General features: G+C 45.6%; 1 protein-coding gene across 2 annotated transcripts in view; it reads right to left on the bottom strand.

The window, feature by feature from the left end:
- Positions 1-207: 207 nt before the first annotated feature.
- PCYT2 (phosphate cytidylyltransferase 2, ethanolamine) overlaps positions 208-12,033 on the bottom strand; it is a 31,513-nt gene continuing 19,687 nt past the window's right edge. For both annotated transcript variants that reach the window (XM_060252433.1, XM_060252434.1), the window contains 6 exons: positions 10,253-10,335; positions 9,720-9,797; positions 6,234-6,299; positions 5,387-5,452; positions 3,950-4,038; positions 208-1,253 (listed from right to left, as the gene is read on the bottom strand). In XM_060252433.1, the coding sequence (XP_060108416.1) occupies positions 1,127-1,253; positions 3,950-4,038; positions 5,387-5,452; positions 6,234-6,299; positions 9,720-9,797; positions 10,253-10,335 (509 nt within the window). In that variant the 3' untranslated portion in view covers positions 208-1,126. The remainder of the gene's footprint in view (positions 1,254-3,949; positions 4,039-5,386; positions 5,453-6,233; positions 6,300-9,719; positions 9,798-10,252; positions 10,336-12,033) is intronic.

A 12,033-nucleotide genomic window follows, 5' to 3' on the forward strand; every position in this document is an offset into this window, starting at 1 on the left:
TCCACCTCACAGATGTGGCAAAGAAATGCCACCAGATTTACCCCCCTCCCCACAAAAAAGGATGCAGAGGGACTAGCCTCCAGTTGGTGTATAATAAATACACACAGCTCTGTTTCCTAGGAACCTTCATCTTTATCAGCTGGTTAGACCAAAAGTCATTGTGGTCTCTTCTTAAACCTTCTCTGGTTAATAATAGTTACTGAGACACAAGTTATCAACATTTTATTAATTTTCACTGCTTAAAAGATATAAGATTGATAGAAAAAAAGCTTGCCAGAGAACAGAACAACTTGATCTTTACACTTAACCCCAATGTGCTCCCTACAACGTATGAGAAAAGGGGCTTCAGTCAAGTGACATCCAGCTTGGTAGTTAACAAAGCATTTCCATATTGCGGAAGAGTGTCAGGCACCCGCTGTATCAAGGCTGTAGTGAGATCTCCAGAACATTTATACCATACTTATTAACGCTGTGGCAATATATAGCATTATAGCCCCATCCTTCTGTTGCTTTGTTGACAACCTGATCAATAAACATGGCCTGAGTGCAGCAGAGGCAGGATGCAGTCTGTCAGTGGGGAAGCCCAGGGCTGTCTAAGCACCATCCATGGTAACAGACTGGAAACATACCAAATGCAAGGCAGTGGAAACAGCAGCGGACTGGCTTTAAACTGCTTTTTTCTCTTTGTGCCCAGTAAATGCCCAAGGGCATCTGGCCCAACTCAGTGCTTTAAGCAATGAGCCAGGCTGGGAAGGACAACTTCAAAGGTTACCAAATTATCTCTGACAGACAGAAATTTTAGGGATGCCTTAAAAGGTAAAGAGTAAAAAAGGTGAGCAGAGATGACCCCACTCCCCAGCTCTGATATGTCAGAAGGTAAAACCACACAGTGTTATGTTAATTGAATTTAAAAACTGTTATTGGGAAGACAATGTTAAAAATCTTCCCACAGGAAGTTGGTCTGGGCTAACTAGCAGCAGCACCCTGGATAGCCAAATGCAGTTGGTGCAATGGAAGCCAGGAGAATAGTGACCTCAGGCCTTATTGTGGCTGGCAGCAGTATCCTATCCTCCAGGAAAAATTTGCAGCTCCAGGAAGGGAGGATTCTGCTGCACTCCTCCCCATGCTAGCTCTCATGGTCTTCTTGGCTGGGTAGAGGTGTCTTCTGCTTGGCCTTCTCTCTTCTTTGCATGGCTTCCAGCACAGCCAGTTCCTTTGCTTCTTTCTTCTGGTTTCGGGCTTCAAATTCCAACCTGCAAAAACAAGAAGATCCATCAGACTCTATCATCTCCAGGAGTGAGGTTTTTTAAAAAATAAAATAAAATCTAACCCCAAGTTAGATTTAATTTCCTTGACATCTCTGAAATAGCTGAAATTAGTAAGAACCTAAGCTACTTCAACCCAAAGAAAGGGAAATGGTGCAAGACCAAGTGCAAGAAGGATCAGCCTCAACAAGTTTCCTCCTCCTCCTCCTCATTATTATTATTATTAGTAGCAGCAGCAGTATCTGCCCTCAGGGTGCTGTACATCATAATTAAACATAGGCACTTAAATACAAAAATTAGAAAATTACATGATTAAAACAGGTAAAGCAGTATAAATCCTCCAAATGATCAATGGTATACATATAACTTCGCTCCCTCCATAGGATGGATTGCTCCATAGGATGAGGATTGATAAAAGCCAGGTGGAGAACTGTTGCTGTCCTCAACCATAGGCCTGGTGGAACATCTCCATTTTACACACGCTGCAGTACTGAGCAAGGTGCCACAGGGACATATATTAGGTAGAGAGTTCCAACAGGCCCATCTTTTGGGCCGGGTATCATTAGTAAGTTTTGGCCTCCTGGGCATAAAGCTCTTTGAAGGCATACCAGGAACAGCAGTCCTGCAGGTGCATTGGTCCCAGACCATTAAGAGCTCTAAAGGTCAGAACCAAAACCTTGAAGTGGATCTGGTACTCATGAAGCCAGTGTAGCTGGTGAAGCACGGGTTTAATATATGCAATCATTGGGGTACCCGAGCCATAAGTATCCACGCTTCTGTGTTCTGGACAAATTGTAATGTCAAGATCAGCCTCAAGGGTAGCCCTACAAAGAGCGAGTTACAGTAATCCAGTACTGAGGTGACAGTTGCATGGATCACTGTAGCAAGGTCAGGGCTAGAGAGGTAAGGGGCCAGTTGCTTGACCTGGCGAAGCTGGAAGAATGCCAGCCTGGCAGCATGTGATACTTGAACCTCCGTTGATAAAGAGGAGCATGCCCAAGCTCTTGACAGTTGGAATCGGCATTAGCAGCATACCATTGAGCACTGGGAGTTGACATCCCAGCCTTGGGTCGCTCCCTCCCAGCCACAGGACCTCCATCTTTGATGGATTTAGTCTCAGCCAGCTCTGTCTTAACCATACAGCCACAGCCTCCAATCCCTCAGCCAAATTAGATGGGGCAGCAGCCAGCCATCAACAAGTACAGCTGGGTGTCATCAGCATACTGGTGACAACCCAGCCCCAAACTCCATACTGGCTGGGCAAGAGGGCACATACAGATGTTAATGAAGGAAAGAGGATTGCCTCCTAGGGGAATTCACACACCAGAGGGCGGTGGGGTTACACCCTCTCTCCTAACACCACTCTTTGTCTGTGACCCTGGAAAATTAAGTAAGCTGCTGGAAAGCTATGCCACAAACTCCTATGTCAGCAAGGTGGTGAGCCAACAGGTCATAGTCAACCATGTCGAATTCCGCCATCAGATCTAGCAACAACAGCAGCGCCAACCTGCCTCGACCCAGGTGTCTGTGGAGATCATCCATGAGGGTGACCAGCACTATCTCCATCCCATGGCCGGGGCAGAAGCTGGACTAAAATGGGTCTAGGGCCACCTCCAGGAAGCTCTGAAGCTGCTCAGCCACCACTCTCTCAGTTAACTTGCCCAAAAATGATTGATTCGAAACTGGGCTGTAATTAGCCAGATCCAAAGATGGCTCTTTCATGAGTGGTATTACCATGGCCTCTTTTAAGCCCCTTGGACAGACCCCAGAAGGGACAGGTTGATAATATCCATCAGGGGGCCCCATATACCATCACTGTCTGCCTTTACCAGACACATTGGACAAGGATTCAATAGGCATGTGGTTGGCCCAACAGCACTCAGGGTCCTTTCAACATCAGCCTGAGAGAGCTGGCTGAAGTTGTAGAACACTGAATCCAACGATGGGCAAAGGGCCTCAATGTATCAACAGTGACAGGTCACAGCAGAGTGACAAGACTTTATCCACAAAAAAACTCACAAATGTCTCACAGCTAAGGGCTAAATTTCTTATATTTTGGACTCTCCAAGAAAGGGAGAATAAGGACCGAATTTCCCTAAATTGCAGTTACTGCAAGTCCAGCCAACATGCCCAACTACTGAAAAGCAATTGCATAAACTCTTTTGTGCCCTTTACCGGTAAACCACATTCATTCCACCCAGGTTAACACAGAGGAAAAATGGTGGCTACTAGGATATAGCTCCAGTTTCCGCAATAAAAGCCCAAATTCAGTGCTGGTGAACATCTATCATTTATTCATACCTGCTTTATTTATTCTGGTTGCACTACTAGGGTATCTGTTGCTTTCACAGAATTCTGAATATGCTGGCACTCTCAGGAGTGGCAGAGGGCAAGGAAGCAGAAGTATTGTTGTGTTGGGCATAAATGCAAAAATCACTGGAGGGGGAGCTGTGCAGTACAGAATCCTAGTTCCGATACCTGTTTTTTGTAATTTATATGCTACTGTTGAGATATGTTCAGTTTTTTTCCTAATTATAGTTCCTTCCTTTTACCCTTGGTGAATAGTGCTTTATTGGTAATATAACCTGCTTAGTATGGAACACAAAAAAAGACAGGAAGGCAATTTGGGGAGTTTACGGCACATTAGGATGGAGATCCATACTAGTGTGTCAAAGGCAGCCAACCTGTTCTTAATTATTCGTTCCACTATCAGATCTGTGGTGAGGTCGTTGCCGCTGTCCACCAGCTGGAAGATACCGCGTCTCTTTGGTTCCTACAGAGAAGAGAATGAGCCTTATGAGGAATGCAGAAAAGGGTATTCTCAAGCAGTTAGCAAAAGGCATTTGCCAAAATGCATTGGAAAAGCCTGAAGACTGTATGTGCCATAGCTGCATAAAAAGATGGCAATGCAACCAGGGCCAGTGTGCCCATTAGGTGACCTTAGGCCATTACATAGGGTGCTGCCCTGGGGAGGATGGTGCTGAATTGGGTGCCCCCCATGTGGTCCGCAGTGGCTGCCACTGTGCTGAGGCAAAAGCTGGGGGGGGGGGCTGCAGGAGGGCACCCAGGAGCAGCTGCTGCCCTTCCCATGCCAGTGAAAAGGCCCATCGATCAGCAGGGCCTTTATATTGCATGCAGAAGAAGATGAAGAAGAAGATATTGGATTTATATCCCGCCCTCCACTCCGAAGAGTCTCAGAGCGGCTCACAATCTCCTTTACCTTCCTCCCCCACAACAGACACCCTGTGAGGTGGGTGGGGCTGGAGAGGGCTCTCGCAGCAGCTGCCCTTTCAAGGACAACTTCTGCCAGAGCTATGGCTGACCCAAGGCCATGCTAGCAGGTGCAAGTGGAGGAGTGGGGAATCAAACCCGGTTCTTCCAGATAAGAGTCCGCACACTTAACCACTACACCAAACAGAAAGGGCAGGGGCTGTTTCCTAAGCATTCCCCCTTCCTTGCTTGCTCTCCCTCTGCTGCCACCATGATGGCCTCTGACTCCTCTTTCTAAGTGGCCTGGGTGAAAGCTGGGAGGCCACCCCTCCCCCCCAGGCAGCAGGGAGTGGGGGGAGATAGTGAGTGAGGAAGGGGAAGAGCCCAGGAGAAGCTGCTGCCCTTCCCATGTGTGATATAAAGGCCCTGCTGATCGGCAGGCCCTATCACTGGAGCAGGAAGGGCAGCAGCTGCTCCTGGATGCCCTCCGGAGTGATTTAAATTGCCTGGGAGGGAGGGGGCAGTCCCCATCCTCCAAGCTTTTGCCCTGGCCCCTCAGAAGGAGGAGGCAGGGGCCGTTGTGGTGGCAAGGGGAGGAGCAAGTAAGGGGGTGAGGAAGGGTGGCAGGACAGGAAGTCAAAGGCGGGGTGGGGCTGTCAGTCTAGGGCTTGCACCGGCCCTGAATGCAACTATGGTTACAGTTCCTTTTCACAGCCATCACAACAAAAGCTCAGCATTTGGTCACAGAGGCAGAAGGTCAATGCTCAAAGTATAAAAAAGAAGATGCAGCCATGTATCTATATCATCTTTCTGCACACACATCCCTTCCAGAAGAAACCTGACTGGCTGTTCTGCACTGTGCTTTGGTCCAAGAATATCAATAGCTCAAAGAAAGAGTCCTAGCCTCTTACCTCATATGGGTCTGACCCATCCCTGTCTGGTACCACCTCAGTCATCCCGTGGCATACAAGATCAACCTGCAAAGGAAGCAAACATCGCCATCAAATTATAACTTGGCCATCAGACATAGGAAACGTAAGTGTAGTGCGGACCCATTATAAGTAAAGAGAAACATCTGCCAAACAGCCTTGAAAATATAACCAAAGCTACCATGGCAGAAACGGAAGATGTCAGAAGCCTCTCATTACTTTGCTAAAGCAAAAGCTTTCCCTTTGTTTAACAGGGATCTATATGTGGGCCATGGAGAGATCAAAGCATTTCTGTGTTAGAGGGAATACTGCAGAGCAATCACTGCCTGCAGTACACCATTCATTTTTTCTAGTTCCCATGCCACCCGGTAAAACTAATTTTACAGATTTTTCCAATGCACCAAGTAGTATTTGGAAAAAATCAAGGCCAGCACCTAGAATTGCTGTTAACATATGGAAACAGTTTTAAATCATTCCTTTTTACTTCAAGTTTGTGAAGATCTACTTAAGTGCACAGGTTCCCCCTCTTTATCCCAAAGAAAGAAACTGGTTACACCAAAAGGTTACCCATCTGCATGGCTCTCAAGCTATCAGTCCCCAATTAAGACTAGTGTTTAAAATGAAAGAAAGGAGAATATCACCTCCATTGTTCAATGCAATAACACTGCATCTTGCCTTATATCAAGCACAATCTAGTTTCCAATGTTTATACGTAAACATTTTTCTGTTGACAGGAGCTTTTTGAACACACACATAGCTATATAAATGGACACAGATTTTTCTGGAAAAAAATCACATCACAGACACATGCACTCAAAAGGAGACTCACCTTAAAATGATCCAGCAGATCAGCAGAGACTGCATAAGGTGCTCCAATCACCACCTCCGAAACATACTGGAGAAAGAGAAACAGAGGAGAGCTAACCATGACAGTAATATCCAATTACTGCATTTTGAATATAAGGGTATGGAAAAAATATCTGCAGCACTGGGAAGTTTCACTAGGTCACAGCAGCTACAGCAGCCTACCCCTTGACTGACACAGACCTTAGGACCATGCCAATAAGACTGCCATTTCAAAAAGGCAGATATTTGGAAATTCGTGTGACATCACTGTGATGTGGGCGTGTACAAGTCTCTTGTGCACCACACCAAGGAAAACACCCCTTGGAAAGCACCGGGCTGTAAAAATGCCCAGCCATGAATAGCTTATCCATTACATCCAAAGTAAGAACCGAATAGCTTATCCATTATACCCAAAGAAAGCACCTAGCCTCGAGGGCTATGACTGTAAATAGATTATTTTCTTTCTTCCGTATATATTAACTATGCATGAAGAACAAGGTCAAGAGATATCCGTATAAGGGTAAAATAAACAACGTCAGGGATAGGCAGATTGTGCGCCTTCTGCGTTGACTATGATTGGTTGGAGGGACAGATAGGGGGCGTAGCGTCGGGAGTCTTAAATTGAGCTGGACTGCAATCCAGACTTCAGAGACCGCACCCTGGGTGCCTTCTCTCCATGCCTGCAGACACGTATTCCAAATAAAACCCGCTTGTTGCTGACCACCTTGTCTTGGTGTTTTTGTGGTGAGACAAAAACAATCCATAACAATTGCAACCAACATCAATTATGGAACAGGGAAAAAAATCAAATAGTTTCTTGGAGATATTAGAGAATATCAGATTTGTTCAAAAATCAGTGGGGATCTCTAGCTATCATGGCTGGAGAGAAAAGTATGGATATACTTGGTCAATTTTTGATCTGTGTGGCATAAGGGGAGTTGCATTTAGCACAGCTCCTTCTACAGGAACTCCAGTCTACGTTTCTCTGCCCCAACACAAATTACCTATTAAGCCCCTGTGCATATAGTCTGTATTCTCCTTTGATTATTTTAATTTTTTAAATCCTTATTTTGATGCAGCAACAGGACAAAGAATATTGTTTAGAAGTTCAGTTTTGCAATATTTATTCCAGTACTACATTGTAATACATGGCTTTTTGTTTAGTGAAAAACTCTTATGTCGTCATGCATAAATTACTCAGCATAGCATCTGTAACATGTTGCACTAGGATTGCTTTAACCACCTCTGGCTGAGAGTGCCCAAAAACTAGACATGCAGAATGAGTAGAAAATATTATTCCTGGCACTCTTCTCCCTACCGTCAACTCGCAAACTGCAAAATTATTGAGTAACCCTGACAAATGCCCTCATCCAACTTCAACAAAGAAAACAATTCATGTGCAGAATTAGAAATGCATTATATTTTTTTCCTTCCCAGTCAGAATGCTGAGCATTTTGCTTGGTTTATGTTCTTAGGTCCCAGGACAAAATAAAGTCAATGCACCATAACGATGAACAATCATTAGGAGAAAATGGGGGTGGAAGAATTAGCCATAGTAGCCTTCTGCTTTTGACACCTTAACGACTTATGAATTTATTGTTGCATAAAATTTTCTGTAAGCCAGTGGATTCATCAGAAACATGAAGGCTATATTTAATGCCCATCAGAGCATTAAAGTGATGATTTCTTCCAACTGAAAGACTGTTTTTTCTCTGTGCGTGAAGCATTTAAATGCTAGAATAGATCTATTAGATCAGTTGGCCTCCTCTACTGTAGTATCCTACTGCGCTGATTTGCTGCACTATCCTGCTACACCATCTTACATTGTTCTGCCGGACTATTCGGTTGCATTGAATGTTGTAATTGGCTTTTTTATTATTATGCTGCTGTGATTTTATTGTGATTTTATTATTTATGTTGTGCTCCACCCTGAACCCCTACGGAAGAATGGGCGGAATATAAATAAATACATACATACATACATAATATAAAAGAATAAGTTGAGATAAGTGGATAGACAGTTGTGAGCTAGCTGAGGCACTCTGGCTGCAGGATCTTTCTCTTTCTGATGCAAGTAGCAAATCTGCTGTCCTGCAGGAGTGCCTCTTTGCCTCGCCAGCAGTCTGCTTGTGGATTTGGAAATGAAGCAAATAGTATGAGACATACTACCATAAGTCCCCAGTGCTTCCTCCTCTAGAGGGAAGCAGCCCAGGAAGTGCTGCCCTTGGAACACTAGCCAGGAAAGTAGGGAACATGAAACAGTATATTTTCATCACAACAGTCTGGGCCTTCACACAAGGACCTCTGGTGCTGAGCTGGAGAATTAATTCAGCAGGCAATCCTGCTATTGTACAGTTCACATCCTTCAGCACTTGCCATGTCCTTGTAGAGTCACCCACTAACATTCCAGTCAAGTCAAACCTAGCCGAGGCTGCATGCTCTATAACAGGGGTGGGGAACCTTTTTTTCTGCCAAGGGTCATTTGGATATTTAGAACATCATTCACAGGCCATACAAAATTATCAGCTTAAAAAACAGTGCTCTGTCGAGGGAGAACAATTCAGGCCAGCAAAATTAATGCAAATAATTGTTTTTCTATTTGAAGTCATGTGAGGACAGCCTAATTTGGCACACACACACACACACACACACACACACTGAACCACTGCCTTAGGCAAATGCCTAGTCCAAGGCTTTTTATGGTAGAAAAAGCCCAGCAGGAACTTATTAGCATATTAGATGCATCCCTTAATATTAGCATATTAGGTCACACACTCATTAGCATATTAAGTCATACCATCTGGGATAATCAAGTGCAAATTGAACTGGTGGTAACCGGGTAATAAAGAAAGTAAATAAAGAAAGGAGAAGAAAGGGAAATAAAGGGGAGAAGAAAGGGAAATAAAGAAATGTGGGGAAGAAAGGGAAAGAAAGAAATGGGGGGGGGGATAAAATAGGAATAAAGAGAACTAAAGAAAGGTGGGGACGAAATGGAAATAAAGAAATGGAGGGAAGAAAGAGTAATAAAGGAAAATAAAGAAGGGGGAAGAAAAAGTAATAAAGGGAAATAAAGAAATGGGGGAAAGAAAGGTAAATAAAGAAAGGGGAATTAAATAAATGAGGGGGAAACTTACCTGAACTGTGACAATGACTCTTCCAGACCCCGCAATAATCCTGGCCAGCCAACCAGCCCCCAGGGAGGCCGCTGCGCAGCTGGGCTGCATGCTCCCTGCCGCCAGCTGTCCCCCGGGGAGGCCGCTGCACAGTGCGGCTGCGCCTCACAATTCTCACCAGCCAGCCGGGCCCCAGGGAGGCTGCCATGTAGCTTGGCTTGGCCCAGAAATCTCCAAGGGACAGACCAAGTGGTCTCTAGGGCCGTAAACAGCCCTTGGGATGGACGTTCCCCACCCCTGCTCTATAAAGTAATGAGAACAAGTTCTCAAGAGGCAAATCAGGGCCACATACTCACCCTGCAAGCCAGAACACTGAGAGTTCGTTCATGCACGTTCATGATGGGATAATTCTTGCCTTTGTACAGATTCACCTCCTGTGGGTTAATGAACAGAAATCACCACCAGCACAAATAAGACATGACATTCCTAACAGGGCTCAGCTGGACAATACATGCAATTCGAGGTAGGTTGGAAATCCCCCAAACTGACTTGCAGTCACAGATAACATCATGGAACTATAATTCCCAAGCGCTCCAGGACCAAATGCAGCTTGGGGGCATGGGGAGGGGGTGAAAGGCAGTTCAGCCTTCCCTCCTGCACCAATTTTCCAAACCAAAACTACTGTAGGGGTCCTATTTGTCCATCCTCCTCTTGTACCGCATTCCTGAACAGAATCAGGTCCCAGAATGCTCGGGAACTTTAGTTCCTGGTTATTATGCAGGATTAGATAGCATGTATCACTAGTTTGGTCCTGCTGGTCTTAGAGGAGAAGGATGAGAAGTCAACTCCTGCCTTACCTGGGTCCTGTCACTATGGCACTGAGACATACCTGGTCAAAATGCAGCCCCACAATGATATACGGTCGCTCTGCCAACTTGTGCACTTTCTCCAGAAAATCCACATGACCAATGTCTTGAGGACACACGGGTTAAGGGAAAAAAATCCTGTGGCACAGTCAGAGGGATGAAAAGCAACACCAAACAGGAGAGCCGGTTTGGTGTAGTGGTTAAGTGTGCGGACTCTTATCTGGGAGAACCAGGTTTGATTCCCCACTCCTCCACTTGCACCTGCTGGGATGGCCTTGGGTCAGCCATAGCTCTGGCAGAGGTTGTCCTTGAAAGGGCAGCTGCTGTGAGAGCCCTCTCCAGCCCCACCCACCTCACAGGGTGTCTGTTGTGGGGGAGGAAGGTAAAGGAGATTGTGAGCCGCTCTGAGACTCTTCGGAGTGGAGGGCAAGATATAAATCCAATATCTTCATCTACCTCACAGGGTGTCTGTTGTGGGGGAGGGAGGTAAAGGAGATTGTGAGCCGCTCTGAGACTCTTCAGAGTGGAGGGCGGGATATAAATCCAATATCTTCATCTCCCTCACAGGGTGTCTGTTGTGGGGGAGGGAGGTAAAGGAGATTGTGAGCCGCTCTGAGACTCTTCGGAGTGGAGGGCGGGATATAAATCCAATATCATCATCATCATCACCATCATCATCATCATCATCATCATCTTTTGCTTGTCACACGCCACATGCTTTTCTTCTTGTGACTGTCTTAGCAACTGCTGTGATAATCTAACACACCTGAATATGAGTGTACATAAGTGTATGCTATGGGAGCAGTCAGATGGTTATGAAGCACACTCACTGAGCTGTTTACAGAGGTACAATTCCTTGCCCAGCAGAGAGCTCAAGGGAAGTAAGTACTGTCAGTGGGCAACAGAAGCCAGCTGGGCACAGCACTGATTGGATGCTGCCTGCAGCATCACAAACCAATATATAGTATTGGTCCACAACAGTTTTGCAGCTTTTCCCCCTGAAAAATAAACGAAGCTATGAATATGTGACTGAATATTTGTGCTGCGCTACATAAAGCCTGTGGGGAGAAGCAAGGCAGAAAACTGATATCAGCTTCTGAATCATTTATAAGTGTGCTTGTTAAATTCCTCATGGCCGAAGGGGAGAACAAGTTAGGCTAATAGACACGGCAATCTCTTGATTAAAAATACAGCTATATGTATCCTTTATCGCACATAGGTTCCCCTCAATAGTTTTTGTGGCACCAGTCCCAGTCTAATCAGAGGGAGTCATCCTAGCTGAAGACATCATATGGACTGACTAGGGCTAGGCAAAGTTAATTTCCCTGAGGTAGTTTAATTAGCAGGACAATGGGGAGTCTGGCATTTGCATCAGAACGTCATAAATCACTGGTTTTCATCTGACTTCCCTAGGCTAAACTATCCTAGTACAAAGTTCTTACCATATAAGGCCTTGAAGGAAAAATGAAATGGGGTATACTATGGGGCAGAAGAGCCCCGTGGCGCAGAGTGGTAAAGCTGCAGTACTGCAGTCGGAGCCCTCTGCTCACAACCTGAGTTCGATTCCAGCGGAAGCTAGTTCAGGTAGCCGGCTCCAGGTTGACTCAGCCTTCCATCCTTCCAAGGTCGGTAAAATGAGTACCCAGCTTGCTGGGGGGGGAAGCGTAGATGACTGGGGAAGGCAATGGCAAACGACCCCGTAAAAAGTCTGCCGTGAAAACGTGAAAGCAATGTCACCCCAGAGTCGAAAACGACTGGTGCTTGTGCAGGGGACTACCTTTGCCTTTATACTATGGGGCTCAGA

The sequence above is a fragment of the Heteronotia binoei genome, chromosome 13, assembly GCF_032191835.1.
Source record: "Heteronotia binoei isolate CCM8104 ecotype False Entrance Well chromosome 13, APGP_CSIRO_Hbin_v1, whole genome shotgun sequence".
NCBI lineage: Eukaryota > Metazoa > Chordata > Lepidosauria > Squamata > Gekkonidae > Heteronotia > Heteronotia binoei.